Source organism: Pseudorca crassidens, chromosome 20 (genome assembly GCF_039906515.1).
Source record: "Pseudorca crassidens isolate mPseCra1 chromosome 20, mPseCra1.hap1, whole genome shotgun sequence".
Classification (NCBI taxonomy): Eukaryota; Metazoa; Chordata; class Mammalia; order Artiodactyla; family Delphinidae; genus Pseudorca; species Pseudorca crassidens.
Genome location: NC_090315.1, coordinates 61,883,234 through 61,899,189, shown reverse-complemented (window position 1 = coordinate 61,899,189; position 15,956 = coordinate 61,883,234). Strand labels below are relative to the sequence as shown.

At 64.0% G+C, this 15,956-nt stretch overlaps 1 protein-coding gene across 3 annotated transcripts in view; it reads left to right on the top strand.

Annotated features, from left to right (window-relative positions):
• CBFA2T3 (CBFA2/RUNX1 partner transcriptional co-repressor 3) overlaps positions 1 to 15,956 on the top strand; it is a 60,818-nt gene that overhangs the window by 43,584 nt on the left and 1,278 nt on the right. For 2 of the 3 annotated variants that reach the window (XM_067718786.1, XM_067718784.1), the window contains 7 exons: positions 1,993 to 2,174; positions 2,819 to 3,042; positions 5,772 to 5,857; positions 6,431 to 6,629; positions 7,055 to 7,123; positions 7,419 to 7,609; positions 8,838 to 14,622. In XM_067718786.1, coding sequence (XP_067574887.1) covers positions 1,993 to 2,174; positions 2,819 to 3,042; positions 5,772 to 5,857; positions 6,431 to 6,629; positions 7,055 to 7,123; positions 7,419 to 7,609; positions 8,838 to 9,137 — 1,251 coding nt within the window. In that variant the 3' untranslated portion in view covers positions 9,138 to 14,622. Of the gene's footprint in view, positions 1 to 1,992; positions 2,175 to 2,818; positions 3,043 to 5,771; positions 5,858 to 6,430; positions 6,630 to 7,054; positions 7,124 to 7,418; positions 7,610 to 8,837; positions 14,623 to 15,956 lie in introns of those variants that run through there. The other variant, XM_067718785.1, reaches the window with a different exon arrangement.

Sequence of the window (15,956 nt, the reverse complement as noted above, 5' to 3'; positions counted from 1 at the left end):
AGCCTCCTGGGCCCAACCGTGGCGCACCCACGTGGTGGCCCTTGGCACCGTCTCCTATAGCAGAGGCAGGAGCAGTGGCCAGCCCGCCCGGCTCAAGCCCAGCTCTGCCCTTGGGCAACCGAAACTCCCACTTCCCAGTCCCCTCCCGGGTCCCTGGGGTGTGACAGCCCACCTCCTCAGGTGGGACTGGGAGAGTTAACTCATGAGAAGCTCGTGGGAGCCTCACACCCAGGATGGGAGGAGCCAGAGCTGCTTGCAGCTCCAGCTGCAGGTGAGGCAGAAGTCAGAGAAGTTAAGTGACTTGCCCACGGTCACACAGCACAGCCAGGGTGGGCAGACACAGGGCCTGCAGTGGAGTGTGGGGCAGTGGAGGAGATCCTTGGGAAAGCAGTGGAAACATCATAAACCCTCACCGAATGGGAGACACCTGCTCCAGTAACACTGACTGCGGGTGTTTATGCAAACGCTGATTTCCCTCCGGCCGGAGTTCCCGTCTGTGAAGGGGGCAGCATGGAACCTTCTTTCAGGTGGCAGAGCTGGGATTCACCAGCTCGGTCTGTCCAGCATCTCAGTGGCGAGGCCTCCGAGGCCCTGGAGACAGAATTGGGGCTGCTGCCCAGGAAGGAGAGGCGCACCGCCCCCCATAGTGTCTATGCATTTCTTCTGGGCCCTGGTCCCCATTCCCCCAGCCAAAGGCCCCAGGTCCCCTGCACCCTCTCCTGAGCCTGACGCTGTGCGGGGCTGAGTGGTGGGGCTTTCCGGAAGCTGGGAGATGCTGCCCCGCCCAGCCAGCCCTCCACCCGTGGCCCCGGCTCGCAGCTGGGTCCAGCCGGCCAGGAATCCAGATGTTTCCATGGCTCTAACACAACCAGCCAGGGCCCGTGCTGTCCCCCGCCCTGCTGCACCAGGAGAGGAGGGGCTGGCGAGGGGGAGGGAGGATGTTTGGCGTCCTCAGACCTCCCGGGACCTCCTTTCCCAGCTCACGCTCCTAACGTGTTCGACAGATGGCGGACTGGCCGCTGTTCAGCTATCCAAGTAGGAAAAGAACAGGCCTGGCAGCCGGCGCTGCCTGACAAAAACACATTGGCTGCTTGATCGCGTCCGGGTGGATGCGCTAGTGGGGGCTGGTGGTGCAGAGGCGGGAGAGGCTGCCGAAGTGGCTTTGAAACACCGTGAGAAACTTGGGGAACTGCCTTCGTTACAAATACTCAGAACTCTGGCCCTCCCAAGCGGCCTGCCGCTGCGCCCCCACCCAGCCTGGGGAGACCGCCGAGCCCCCGGGGCCCTGCCGTGCTCGCCGGGAGGCCTAGAGCAGAGCGGAGGCAGGAGGGCACGGCAGTTACGCACGGTGGTCACAGGCGGGATCTGCGTTCGAATCCCGTGCCCACCCCCACGTGCCATTCTGCTCCCTGTGCTGTGGTGTCCTTACCCACAAATGTGGAACCCAGTGGTCGTGTCCAACCCCGGGAGGTGACACGCGTGACGGTCCAGAGCGGCGTGGGTACACTGATACCTTCATTCAAGGCTGGGCTGGGAACCCACAGAAAGTGGGCAGGCAGGACCAGCCAGCGCACGTTGGGGTCTGCGGCAGGTGTGCTGGGGTCCTGCTCATCCACTGCGGTGACTGTGTGCAGGGCTGCCCCGTCCCCTCTGAGCCTCACTCTCCTTCTCCGTGCGGGCGGTCGTCTGGGGCCTGTTTCCTCAGGCGCAGGCAGCGGGTCCTGGTGAGGAGCCCGCCTCGATTTCTCCAGATGCCAATGCAGGAGGGAGCTTGGTGAAGGGGAGAAACCCCAAACCACTGGGTCTCCTGGGGGGCATGGTCCCGCCCTCATCCCCAGGCTGTAGCAGAGGAACTCGAGGCCCAGAGCGGTCGTGCAGCTTGCCCAGAGTCACACAGCAAGGCTGGCCGCTGGCGTCCCCGCCTCACCTCCAAGCACCTGGCGCCCTGACCTCAGTCAGCAGCCAGTCCAAGCCCCTCCCCGCCCCCCACAGGCTAACCTGCCCCTGCTGCAGCGGGAGCTCCTGCACTGCGCCCGCCTGGCAAAGCAGACCCCCGCCCAGTACCTGGCCCAGCACGAGCAGCTCCTGCTGGATGCCAGCGCCTCTTCCCCCACCGACTCCTCGGAGCTCCTACCGGAGGTCAACGAGAACGGCAAGAGGAGGACACCTGACAGGTACCTGGGGGGACGGTGGAGGGGCCGGCTCTCTCCCTACCTGACTCTCGAGAGCTGCGCTGGCGCCGAGGCTTAGCGGGCACCCCAGTTCCGGGGCTGAGAGAACGCAGGCTGATACCACGTTGCGTTCCGTGGCAGCCGCTGCCGGGTTGGTCAGGTTCAGCCTGAGGTGCGAGGCCGCCCTGTCTGGCTGTGGCGGGTTCTCCTGAGGACTCGGATGCCCCGGGAGGACAGGGGCGGAGGCAGGACAGACACTGCCTGGCCGGCATGCCCTGGCTATTTGTTCTGGACGTGCACCCCGAGTGTCCAGCAGCCCGAGGTGCCCAGGTGCCTGGGCTGGCCCGCACTGCTGGGTCATAGCCTGGGTACCTGTCCTGCTGATGGGGGAGGGTGTCTCCCCCACTCTCTCCAAGGAGGCCCAGGCTTCCTGACTACCTCACCCCAGGAGTCCCAGAGGAGGGGGAAGAGGGGCGCACCGGGCTGGGCCCCCAGCAGCTGGGTCTGATCTCTCCCATTGTTCACCTCGGTCTGTCTCCTCCTCGCTCGCTCGCTCGCGCTCTGCCCGCGCCCCGACCTTCCCGTCACCCCTCTGTCCACGGATCGTGGCCCCGTGACCACTGTCCCCTGCCTGCTCTTGGGACCAGGACCAAAGAGAACGGGTCAGACCGTGACCCTCTGCACCCGGACCACCTCAGCAAACGGCCGTGCACCCTGAGCCCCGCCCAGCGCTGCAGCCCCAGCAACGGGCTGCCCCAGCCCACGCCGCCTCCGCACTACCGCCTGGAGGACATGGCCGTGGCCCACCACTTCCGGGACTCCTACCGCCACCTCGACCCCCGGGAGCTGCGGGAGCGCCATCGGCAGCTGGGTGAGCGGCGCGCTGCGGGGGTGCACGCGTGCGCCGAGTGGAGGTGGGGGCGGGCGGAGCATCCGGGGCTGCCGTGTGCTCGTGAACGCTGGCGCTGCCCGGCCGCGTCTGTCTGGGGAGGATGGGCACTGAGGACGTGGGTGCAGAGGAGAGATTTGCGCCCCACCCCGCCTGGGCTGCGCCCAGAAGCCTGAGGGACAGCCATCTTTCCCGGGGGGCAGCTGGACGCCGCCACCTCAGGGCCAGGAGGGCCCCTCCCCATGGCAGGTGGGCGCCGTGGCTGCAGAGGTGCCTGTCCCGGGGACTCTGCAGGGCCAGGTATGGGATCTAGAGCCGCTCAGGATGCACTGGCAGCCGGGAGAGACCGGGCATGTGGGGGGTCCCCAAGTCGCAGGAGTTGCAACGCCCAGGCGCCCCGAGGGAAAGCAGGGCACCACTGAGCACACGCGGCGGGTCCTGCTACACCAAAACACCAAATCCGTAGAGGGTGGTCCGTGCAAGAACGAAGGAGATCAGGGGGGCTGGGCGCCGGGGCGACACGCCCCGGGGGCAGGTGTGCCCTTGGGCAGGTCACGTGCCCTGCAGGCCTGCTTCCTCCCTGCTGGCTGGGTTTAAGAGCAGCCCCGCTTTCAGGGGGTGAGAGTGTGTTAATACAGGGCCTAGCCCAGAGTGGGTGCTGAGACCCAGCTGTCACTGGGGGTGGTGTGGCCGGTCCCGGGGGTCCTCTTGTTGGCATTGTATGTTTCGCTGGGTTCTAGAAGGCAGCACCCTGATGTGTTCTGACACACCCGTGTGATGTGTTAGCGTGCCCACATCACAGATGGGGAGACTGAGGCCCAAGGGGGTAACGGACAGGCCCAGAGTCGTCTAGCTACCACGACTGACCTTCTGACCTTCCTCTGTGCTGGGTCAAAGGGATGAATAGGATTAGCCTCCACCCCAGGGACGCCCCCCCCCCAGCGGGAAACCTGGAAACAGCTGCCCCTGAGGCAGAGGCCCAGGGCGCCGATGGTGGGCCCAGAGGAAGGGTCAGCAGAGGCCTTGCCCCTGCCTCCTCCCCCCGGAAGCTTCCAGGGCCCGGGCCCAGGCCCGGGCAGCAGGTGACAGCGTCTGGCTCCCTGCAGCCGGGTCAGGCAGGTGCTAATTCCCACCCGCTTCTGCTAAAGCAAAAATAAACACCAGCTGTCAGGCAGATCTCAGCCACTATTTTGGTTGGGGCGTCGGTGCAGGCCCCAGCTCCGTGGGCAGCAGGGCAGGGCGGTGCACCGCGGGCCCCAGCTTCGTGGGCAGCAGGGCAGGGCGTCGGTGCAGGCCCCAGCTCCGTGGGCAGCAGGGCAGGGCGTCGGTGCAGGCCCCAGCTCTGTGGGCAGCAGGGCAGGGTGCTGTACCGCGGGCTGTGGCTACTACCTCCCACCTCTGCTGCAGTTTGGGTAGGCATTTCAGGTTTGGGGGGTAAAAAAGGCCTAAGTAGACCCCAGCCCAGGAAGCATGGGCCCTGCTGGGTCACAGTGGGATGAGCATATTCAGTATTTCAAAAAGTGTAGGAGGAGCTGCTGTGAGGAAGCCAGACGCTGCCCTGCTGGTGTGAATTTCTCAGCTCTCAGTTGTTTGTTTTGTTTCTGATTATGGGGTGTGGGCACCCCATTGTTTCAGTCTCTGGAGCTATACCAGCCAGCGGCTAAGGGCGCAGCCCCAGCTCCAGCCGACCTCGCTTTACTTTGGTCCACATGTCCCTGTAACCAGCCTCAGTTTCCTCATCTATAAAATGGAAATAACGGCAGGACCCCTCCCCCCACACACGGTTGGAGGTTGAGGCAGGGATGAACCCGTAAAGCCCTTAGCACAGAGCCCTGCTCCACACCCAGGGCCCTCCCCTCCATCTCGTCTCCCGGGAGTCTTATCACACCTCCGGGAGGCAGGCAGGGTGGGGGAAACTGAGGCCACAAGCAAGACAAAGGGCCCAGGTCCCATGGGGAATGAGTGTCAGGGCTCTGGCTTTTCCCGACCCCACTGTTTCCCAGGAGACCACACTTACACCTGCTCACCTGAGACCCAGCAGATAAGCCGGATCACCCCTCTTCCCAGGCTGGAGCTCGGCCCAGGGGACACAGAGGTGAACAGGCCACACTGGCCCTGCCCTGGGGACTGACACAGTCTGTTGGCAGGACTGAGGATAAGCAAAGTAGCACCTATAGTTACTACACAACCAGAGATACATGGGGCTTAAGGGAGCCTGAGAGCCCAAGGCTGCTGAGGAGGAAGGAGCCTGGGACCCGTGCTTTGAAGGACGCATAGGAGTCCGGGAAGCAGTAAAGTATGGGTGAAGCCAGGCAGCCACAGGAGGCCCTGAGCGGTGGGGAAGCCCCTTGACTGAGGTCTGAGGCCACTATGCCAGCAGCAGGGGGCAGAAAGAGTGAGAGTGGCTGGATTTGGAGGTGGGGGAGGGGTGGCCAAAGCGCGGGATGGGGACAGGGGTCTCTTCCTCCGAAGCATGAGTAGAGGCCAGGCCTGTTCTGAGCCCCCAGGGAAGTGGGCATACGGTCAGTGCCCTGGGCTCTCTTCCTCACCTCTCCACGGGAGGGCACAGCCCGTGGGCGGGGCCTGCGGCAGGGGCGTGCGTGGGGGCGGGGCCTGCGGCAGGGGCGTGAGCAGAGGCGGGGCTTGATGAGCGGGGGCGGGGCTTGGGAGCGGGAGCGGGGGCGGGGCCTGACCTTCGGCCTCCTCCGCAGCCGTGCACGGGTCCCGGCCTGAGGAAGTGATTGACCACAGGCTCACGGAGCGCGAGTGGTCAGAGGAGTGGAAGCACCTCAACAACGTGAGTGTCCAGGCCCGGGCCACGGGGCGTCGCAGCAACTCGCAGGCGCTCTGCCCAACCTGCGGGCGCTGCGGGGGCAGGGCTCGTGTGCGCCCCTTTGGCCCCGCGCCCGCCTGTCTAGGGTCGCCCGTGCGCTCCCGGTCGGCCCCTCAGCACCCTCCCTTCTAGGGCCCCGCGGACCGTCTCCCGGAGAAAGGCCCCCTGGCCGCGGGGGTGGGACCCCTTTAACACCGTTTTCAGGGTCATCCCTACCCCGCGTCCTTTTGGGGAGGGGAGCCCAAGAGAGCGGCGCTGGCCCGTCTGCTTCGCGGGGCAGGCCGCTCCTCGAGGGCTGCAGGGAGAGCCCCAGCCCTGGGTCGGGACAAGCCTCCGCGCCGGTGTGGTGCCCCGGGCGCCCCCCCAGCCCCGCCCAGCTGCTCGGTGTCTTTCCGGGCAGTGGAGGTGGGTTTTCAGGCCGCAGCCTTGAGCCCCCTTGGGAAGGCCTGGCGGGCGGGCTGGCCGGGCCCCGAGTGTGGGGCAGTGTCCCGGCTGTCCTCGTCATCGAGTGGCTCACCCGGCCCCGCGTGCCCGCAGCTCCTGACCTGCATCATGGACATGGCCGAGAAGACGCGGCGCTCGCTCACCGTGCTGCGCCGCTGCCAGGAGGCCGACCGCGAGGAGCTCAACCACTGGATCCGGCGCCACAGTGACGCCGCCCAGGACAGCAAGAAGGGCCCCGCGCCCGCCGCCCGGCCCCTCGGCAGCTCCGCGGGCGCTGAGGGCTCTCAGCTAGGTGTGCTCTGTGGGCGCGCGCGGGGCACCGGAGCCGGGGCCACCACTCGCCACGGCAGCGCCCTCACACGGCCCTGCAGTGAAATAGCACCCAACACCGTGTAACCTGGGAAAGAGGGGCTGCCTGACCCGCTGGGAGGCCCAGCTCTCGGCTCCGATAGGCCAGGGGCCCGGCGCTGGGAGGCCCCTGCATGATGGCCGTGGAGACGCAGAGGGGCCAGGCTCGGCCCAGCTCCCAGCCGAATCCAAAGCCCATCGGCTCCCGAGGGTCTCCCTTCCTGACATCACCCTGCTCCCCCCGCCCAGCAACTGATAACAGGGTTTCCACCATGGGTATCTTGGGGCCCCAAGATCACACACCCTGCCCCCATGGCCCAGTCGGGTGGGCCCCGTCCTGTGTGTGATGCCGGCCTTCCTGTGTTTCAGATGTCCACCGGGAGTCCGTGCCTCGGACCCTGTCCAGCTACGTGCCCGAGGAGATCTGGAGAAAGGCTGGTGAGTGGGGGTGGCCCGGGGCCCCAGACCCCCTCGCCCTCCCCGTCTGCATCTGCGTCTGAGTCTGCGTCTGCGTCTGCGTCTGCGTGGGGGTCCCTGCGGGCGCGCCGGGCCTGTTGATTCAGAATGTGGGCGTGGGCCCGGTCCCCGCCCTCCAGGGGACGGTCCTCTACACTACAGTAGAGGGCTGGCTTTGCAGGTTTCCCCCGCTATCATTCGTGCCCCCAGGGCTGTGGGCAGGGGAGACCCTTCTGGGCCGGTCCAGGTGCCGACCAGCCGGGGGCGTCCTTTGCAGAGGAAGCAGTGAACGAGGTGAAGCGGCAGGCGATGTCGGAGCTGCAGAAAGCCGTGCTGGACGCCGAGCGCAAGGCCCACGAGCTCATCAGCATGGAGCGAGCCAAGATGGAGCGGGCCCTGGCTGAGGCTCGGCGGCAGGCCTCCGAGGACGCCCTCACCGTGGTCAACCAGCAGGAGGACTCCAGCGAGGTAGGGCCGCCCGCCCTCCCTGCCCCCCACACACACCCAGTCCGGGGCCAGAACCCCACTCTACCGCCTCCCGGTCACGTGCTTCCCAGCCACGTGACCTTGGGCAGCCCCGGGGCCCCTTGACCCCACACGGCCTGGTGAGGCAGGTCCTGTGGGTGTCCCCATTGTACAGATGTGGACACTGAGGGCTCCAGAGGGTAGATGGCTTACCCCAGGTCACTCCCTAGGAGGTGGTGGGGCCGTTATTTGAACCCAGGCTGGCAGACACCAAGGTTCCCTCTAAGCTGTGAGAGCAGAGGCGAGCAGTGGGGCGTGAGAGTCACCGTGTTGGTACCTGCGCGTCCACTGCGTTCTCTCCTTGTCTGAGAAGCGCTTGGACGGCAGAGAGGCCAGGAGGAGGGGGAGGCTCTCCAGGGGTCCTGGGACTGTCCAAAGGCCCCTGGAGCCGTCTGTGCTGAGCTGGCCCCGAGGGGGCAAGGGGAGCAGGGACACAGAAGGACATCCTGTGGCGCTTCAGGCCGTGGACGTGCGCAGGGAGGACGGTGGGCGTCAGGGAAGCCCGCTAGCGGTACCGTCCGTCCGAGCAGTCCTTGAGGGAGTGAGCCGGCAGGAATCTGGGGAGCAGCAAGGGTGGGGCGGGGGGCATGCCTGCAGAGTGTGGCCAGCAGGAGGCTTTGGGGGCTAAATGGGCGCTTGGGCCTTTCTCCCAGGGTGGTTTAGCTTCCCCGTCCCACAGCCTGGGCTGCTGCCTCCGGCCTTTCGCTGGAATCCCTGCCCACCTTCTGCTCATGTGGGCAGCTGGGGTCGTCGCTTGTTACAGAAAAAAGGATCAGAGGCCCAGTGGTAGGGGAAGGACGGGACCTCAGCAGCTGTGGCTGCGCAGCCCACCTCTTTACTCTGCCAGGGCTGCCACGTTCTGGTATCGGGGCCCTGGCGAGGCCAGGAGGGCTTCCTGGAAGAGAGGGAGGGGGTTGTGGCCCACCGTGAACCTGTCTGGGGTGGGCTGGAGTTGTGGGAGCCCGTCCCCCCAAACGGCCCAGCTGAGGGGCCGAGTCTGCAGAGGGTCATCGCAAGCTGGGGCTTTTCTCTTGTTGCCCGGTGATGTCATGGCTGGGTCTGAGCAGGTGTGTTTGGAGTGTGTGCTTCCCTGGTCCGCAGCCAGGAAGGGTACTCTGGGGACCTGGGGGGCCGGCCCGGGCCACCTCTGACCGTGCCCCCTCACATTCAGAGCTGCTGGAACTGCGGGCGCAAGGCCAGCGAGACGTGCAGCGGCTGCAACGCGGCCCGCTACTGCGGCTCCTTCTGCCAGCACAAGGACTGGGAGAAGCATCATCACGTGTGCGGCCAGAGCCTGCAGGGCCCCTCGGCCGCAGCGGCCGAGCCAGTGCCCGGACAGCCCGACGCCACCCCAGGCCTGGGCCCCTGCCTGCCCCCGGCCGCCGCCAGCCCCAGCGAGGCGGGCTCCACGGGGCCCTCCCGCCCCGGCTCCCCCGGCCCGCCCGGCCCGCTGGACGCCGCGCCCCGCTGACCCGCCCGGACCCGGTGCCCATCGACCCACCCAGCCCCGCCCGGCCCGCTAGACGCGCGCCCAGACCTGGGAGCCAACCTTGGGAGTCACTGCTGCTACTGCTTCTCTCCAGAAGAAAACAGAACCAACAGGACTGCATCAATGCAACTTCTCAGCTACCTGACGATCACGCCTCAACCTCTCGCGCATCCCGAGAAACCACCCGACGAGCTTTAGGCAGCCGGACGGACGCCGGCCGGAGGTGACCGGCTTGTCCACACCCGCCTCTCCCTCTTTCTCTCTTTCCTCTCATTTTTCTCTCTTTATGACTTTCACACACTTTCTCTTCAATGAAAAAATCTAATTGTTTGGTGGCTTATATTTTCATTGAAGAATTTTGGGGGGCTGTTTGGCAAAAGAGCTCCTCAGAAATGGACAAAGAAAACTGGGGGGTTTGTTTTCCCCCTTCCTGATTCAAAAGGGAAAAAGAAAACTGTTCTTTTGTAGCCGGAGATCTGAGCCGCTGTGTCCCGGAAGCCACCCCCCAGGGTGTGTGGCCGGTGCAGCGAGGACGGTTAGAAAGATGTCAATTTCAGACTCAAGAAGTAATTTTTGCTTTCAGGGTTTTTTTTTTTCCCTTTAATGTCAAACTGTTTGGCTTTAAGTAGAAATCCAAAAAGTTTTTTTAAAAAAAGGTGAAGGAAGCATACCTGTAAACTACCTTGCCAGCTAGCCAGCCAAGGACGCCGGACACACCTCTGCTCCAAAGGAAATCCAAAAAGCAAACACGACAAGTCCAAATCCACAATTTTTTTGTCGCTGCCAAAGTATTTATTTCACTGTCTTACTCTACGCCTGGGCTTGTTCAGATGTCGGTCTTTTGCTTTGATTCTGTTCGGGGGGGGGTTCGGATGTTGGGGTTTGAAGTGTTTTGTCCGACAAGAAGCGACTTCTTTCTTTTCAACTCGACAGCAGCACCTCCGCCGGGGCCGGGTGGGGTGGGCAGCTCGGCCCTCGGCACCCACGCGTGCGTGCCCGTCTGCGTGTGCACCCGGGGCACGCCCAGCGTGCATCTGCACACGCGCAGGGAGGGTACCTCGTCTGTCCTCACTCCATCTGTGAATTTCCGTCACATTTCATTCTTTCCATTGGTGAAAAAGAAGTGCTCACGTGTCCTTCCCAGAGAGAACATAATTCTGAGACGAAACTGTGACAATCTTTTGGGTTGATTCTTGACTGCGTTTCAAAGCGCGAGGAGACAGCAACTGCGCCTTCAACTGTTGCTTCTCGTTGTCATCCTCTACCTCTGCTGCCCGCTCCGAGAAGCCTCCCGCCCACCTCGTCTTTCCGTCCCAGCCCCTGTGTCTCCTGCAGCTCCACACTGCTGCAGAAAAAGGAAAAAAACGACAAAGGAAAGCAATCCACCCTCCCCGCACCTTCTGGAGACTTGATCAGCTGTATATAACCCTGCATTTTTGTCTAGCTGTTCCTCAGGGGATGTTCTCTCAGAAATCCCCCCGCCAAGCCTAGCCCTGTCCCCCCACCACACTCAACTCCCCCAGCGATCTCAAGGAGGAAATAAAAGAATAAGGAAATTCTGATCTGTACCCAGTGGGAGAACAGACAGCAAACACGGTCTCCGATCTGTGTTTTCTTGCATGGCTGTAAGGAGTTCCCTGGACTGGAGTGCAATAGTGACCAGCTACTGAAACCGGGTGCCCAGGGGCCCCACCGAGAGGAAGAGGTCAATAGTCTGCGATAATGTGAATGTATATAGTCCTTGCAGAGGTCCAAATGATGATATTCATGATGATGATAATAAAGAAGAGATGTTTGCCAAATAAAAAAAAAATTAAGAGAAACCATGGAAGTATGTGAAGTTCAGGAACTAGGTTTTCAAAGAAAGCCGAACTGCGGTCCTACGGGGAGCAATGGGTTTGTTGATCGCTGTTACTTTTCAGAGTTGTAAGAATTCACCCTTTGAGTATTGCCAGGAAGGATTCCATCGGTACACAGACCAGGTCCCATCCGAACCCCACCTGGCAGGAGCCCTAACTCTGACCATCGAGCTAGACCTATCTCACCCTCCAGAAAGCTCCCGGGCCGCCTGGGGCTGCAGGGCCACCCGCCTCTCAGAGGCTCGCTTCTGTGGGTTTCAGAAGACCAGGGGCCAGGTGGGATTCGGCTCTCGTGAGGCAGCGGGCGCCCACCCGTCATGTTTCCAGTCTGCTTTCTCTCTCGCGAGACTTGAACCTGTCAGAAGGGCGGTTGTGCACGTGCTGTGACGTAGCCCCGCCTCTCCCCTCGGACTCCGTTCCCACGAGGTTGTGCCGGTGGAGGGTGGCGCCCTGGGCGTGCTGGGGTGTGGGTGTGGAGGTCTGAGGCCCTGATGTCAGGACTGCGGGGTGAGTCCTGGCTGGGAGGAGCCCCTCACCTGCAGCCCCGTGGGTGTGCTTTGCCGGCCTCTGTTCCTCTTCCCCTCGCAGGGTCCCCTTTGATTTCAGGCAGGCGCGCCAGGGCTGGCCAGCTGGTGCCATCGGGCCAGACCAGCCTGCAGGGCCGGACCACAGGCTGAGGGTCCGAGGTGGGGACGGCCCCTTCCACCCCAGCTGTTGGGAAGAGGTAACCTCAAGCCAGCTAGGAAAGGCCACCTTCTCTGTGTGACCCCCATACCCGTATCTCATATACCAAGACCTTCCTCTGGCCAGGGCTACAGAAGCCTGGCACGAGGGGCCGGCCAGAGGCCGACAGACGTAGCCCCGGCCAGCAGAGGGGGTCCGCAGGGTCAGAGGGTGGCAGCCAGGTGGGCGGGGCTGGCAGCGAGGAGGCTGAGGCCCAGAGGGGGCGGGAGGGGGTGTCCCTGGGGGCGACGTGTCAGCGGATGCCGGGTGTGGGCTGGGTCACACCAAGCAGGCGGCTCCTTCCGTCCAGGGCCCCTTCCGTGCTTCGGGAGCCGGCATGTCTGTTGGTCGCTGTGCTCAGGCCCTGTGTGGCCAAAGTGCTCACAGAGAAGGCAAACTGCCAATGAGGAGCTCTGGTCGGGGAGTGGGGGCGGCCGGGGCTGGAGCTGCTGGTGGTCTGTGTTCGCCCTGCCTTCCTTATGCAAAGAGGGCGTCTGGACAGAAGGGGGTCCAGCTCAGAGGCCGGCCTGCCCTGCTGCCTCCCGAGCTTGTGGGCCGTCGGTGTGCGCGTGAGGGTCTCTTCCCCAGGGGCCGAGATCGGACCCGCTGGTGAGCCCAAGCTCGGTGAGATGCGGCTGCTGGCAGACCCTCCCTCCCCCACAAGTCCAACCCAAACGGCAGCATCACCCTGTTCTGAGGCCAAGCGCCGCAGGAGGGCAGAGTGAGGCGGGCGGCGGCCGGAGCTCCCGGCCCACAGGGCCGAGTCAGGGAGATGCACAGGCTGGGACAGCAGATGCTGGCGCCGGGGTCCCCTCACCCCCGGTGGAAAGCGCCCTGACGTGTGACCCTTCGACCTTTCCCACCCCCGCCTCTCTTTCTCTTAGGACGTGTCATTGTCCCCAGGGGGTGGTGTCTGGGGGGTGTTCTCTTGACAAAGACCAGTGCCTACCACTCTCCCTGTGGACAGGCTGGCATACCCCAGACCCCGTCAGCATCACGAGGGTTCCCGTCCCCAGGACCAAAGGAAAGCCTTGGGTGCTACCAGGGAAGAGAGGAGAGCTGGAGAAAGCCTTGGGGCCAGGAGGGTAAGGGCCGTAGTGCAAGAGGAGCCTGCCTCCCGGGAAGGGGCCGCCCTGTGGGGCTGCTCATCAGGGCCCGAGAGGTTCAGTGGCGGAGGGACACAGGTGGGAGGGAGCGCTGCTTCCGGTTTCATCCCAATGACAGCGTGGAGAGGGATCGGGACAGGCCCTAACTTCCTCCTATTTGCCAGTTTCTCCAAATACATCCTCAAAATGACACCAAAGTCCAGTCCCTGGCGCCGCCCACCTTGCCTGCCCCAGCTCACTGCAGCGTGTCTGTCTGGCCATGATCCTGCCCGTCCCTTCAGCCTACCTACAATTACTTATTGATTCTTTTATCAGTTCACCCTTCTGACCAATCCTGTCATCTCTGGCCATTCATCCATACACCCATTCCATCCATTCATCCATCCAGTCACTCATCCATCCATCCACCCATCCATCTGTCCATCTATCCATCCATCCATCCATCCACCCACCCATCTGTCCATCTGCCCATCCATCTGTCCATCCACCCATCCATCCATTACTCTATCGCAGCTATCACTTGGTCCTCCGTTCATCCTTTCACCATCCACCTGTCTGCACACCACACATGTGTCTCCCATCTAATCCACACAACCACGCCTCAGTCCATCCCCAGCCAGAACCCAGTGTAGCGTCACCAACTCCCTCAGTGATCCAAAGCCGTGGGGGTGCTTCGGGTCCCCTGTGGCCTTGGCCACCCCCTCCCAGTGCCCCTCCCATTGGTCCAGGCCTGCTCCCGGGACAGATAAGGTTCTGCTGCAGACGTGGGCAGATTGGACCAATGTCCCAGCAACAGCTCTGGCCAGTCTGGGCCCGCCTAGCAAGTGTGGTGGCCGTGGGCCAGGAGAGGCGCTAGAGGTGGCCCGCACAGCTGCTCAGGGGCCCTGTGACCGGGACCACCAGTCGGGGAGCGCACATTCCCTGGCAAGTCCCAGACATTGCGGTTTGGCGCCACTCACTCCTCTCCTTGTCACCAGGGGTCACTGCCTGGAGGTGTCCCCAGGAAGGGAGGGGCAAGACAGAGCCCCGTGCTGGCCTCCCTAAGACGCCAGTACTCCTGGAGCCCCTGCTCCCGGGGGCTCATGCCCGGCTCTGCCTCACCCCTATGCCCGTCTTCCATCCAGGGGTCGTGGGGTGGGTGTCCCTGTGGCCCTAGAGGCGCAGCACACTCTCCCAGCCCCGGCTCTCCCTGGGCGCCTCAGCCCCACACCTGCCTGCGGGCTCCCGCGACCTACGGGGCTCTTCCTGCGCCCCCCGCAGGATCACCTCCTGCTGGCAGGAGAGGAGGAAGAAGAGGTTGCAGCGAGCCTGGACACGGTGCACAGGTGAGGCCCGGGGAGCCGGCTGTCTGGGCAGCCACCTGCACAGTCCCCGGCGTTCCAGAGAACTCTGGAATCTGCCTGCTTTCCGTTGCTTTTGCTTCAATTCAGCCAGACCCTGGAGTGCCTCCCCAGAGACCCCTTAGAGCAGTAACTCGACGTCGGGACTCAAGGGGAGCCTGGCTTTAAACGTTAGAATGAAGGACAAGGGGGGGCCTAGCCAGGCCAGCCTCCGTGGGCCGAGGGGCTCGGGCAGCCTCGTGGGCAATGGATTGACTGTCCACTTCCTCTTCATGTGATTTTATTTTTTAATTCCCCCAGAGGGGTTGGACCGAGAGTGCTGGGTCACGTTCCTCGGTGCCAGGCAGGGTCCTGGTGGCCGCCCTCCCGTGTCCCCCCATCTCTCTGTTCGCGGCCGCGTGGGTTCTGTGTCATGGAATAAAGCCGCCGTTCACCATCACGGGCTCCGCCTCTCCTTGGGTCCCTGGCGACTCCGCCTAAGCCCGTTTCACACACTGATTCACCAGATTTGTGTTGGGGGGCTTTCTCGGTGACAGGCAGGAGGGACAAGAGGGGGTGCACCACGCCACAGGGGTGGACAAACGTGTAGTGCAGGGTCGGGGCGTGAGCGGGACGTGGCGGATGACCTCTGCCTCCTGAGTTCCGGCCAAGTGGGGTGAACTCTTGAAGGTTGTGTCCTCGAGGTGGTCGGGACGACCTCGGACCCCAGATGACACGCTCGTGGCTTCAAGGGCTCGAGCCCCCCCTGCCTGTGGCCATGTGGGCACCTCCCACAAGACCCTGAGGAGCCAGGGTGTCCCAGACGTGGTGTCCCGGCTCACAGGGCAGGTCCCACCCCTAGTGGGTGTGCAGGGCTAGGGCTCTGGGCTCACGGGTGGCCCCTGGGAGGAAAGAGGTGTTATTAATACTCGGGCCCAGCCTGGAACATGGTGTATTTTGAAAGGCGTCACTGGAAAGGCCAGCATGGGGGCAAGCCTGTCCGCACGCCAGGCAACTGGCCGGCGCCCCAGCCGGGCCTGGTGTGTCAGCAGTCCCGGCACAGAGGGGATGACAGCGATTTTCCATTGCAGAGGTCTGAGCTCAGAGGGAGGCTGGCCGGGCCGGGCCCGAGTCCAGCCGGCCCTTGGCTTGGACGCAGCCTCCCTGGTGTCCCGCCTCCCACCTGGAGGTAGAGGGAAGGGCCTGGGCGAGGGGCCCTCCATGGGGTCTCGGCCCACAGGAGAGGGGGCCTGACTGCCCCGAACCATGGGAGAAAGACCCGCGGCAGCCGCACTTCTGTCCTCATCCAGCCAGCCTTGGGCTGGGGCCCTGTCCTCAGTGCTGCCCTTGAGGCACTCTGGCCATCCGGGAAGGACCTGGGGACGTGTAACTTACACAGGTCAGACAGAGGGTGAGGCCCGGGCACCGTGGCCACAAGAGGGAGATGGAGCAATCGGGAAGGCTTCCTGGAAGCAGCAGCACAGTGAGAATAGTGCCCCCTGGAGCCTCACACATGCAAGTGCATGAAGCCATGTGCAGCCGGGGGTGGGGGGTGGGGGGAAGGGGGTGTTGCAGGCAAGGAGGGCCGGGAGCTGGGAGGCCAGGCCTGCAGGCTTACAGCCAACTCAGGCCGGCTCCTTTCCCTGCAGGGCCCGGGGGGGTTCAGCCTCCACGGAGGTGAGAACAGAGCCGGGAGGAGAAAGGCAGCCACGGCGGCCCCCACTTCCCTCCAGGGCGCACGCCTCGTCCCCCCATCCACGGCCCCCAGGGTTCGTTCACAGGCTGCAACTCTCC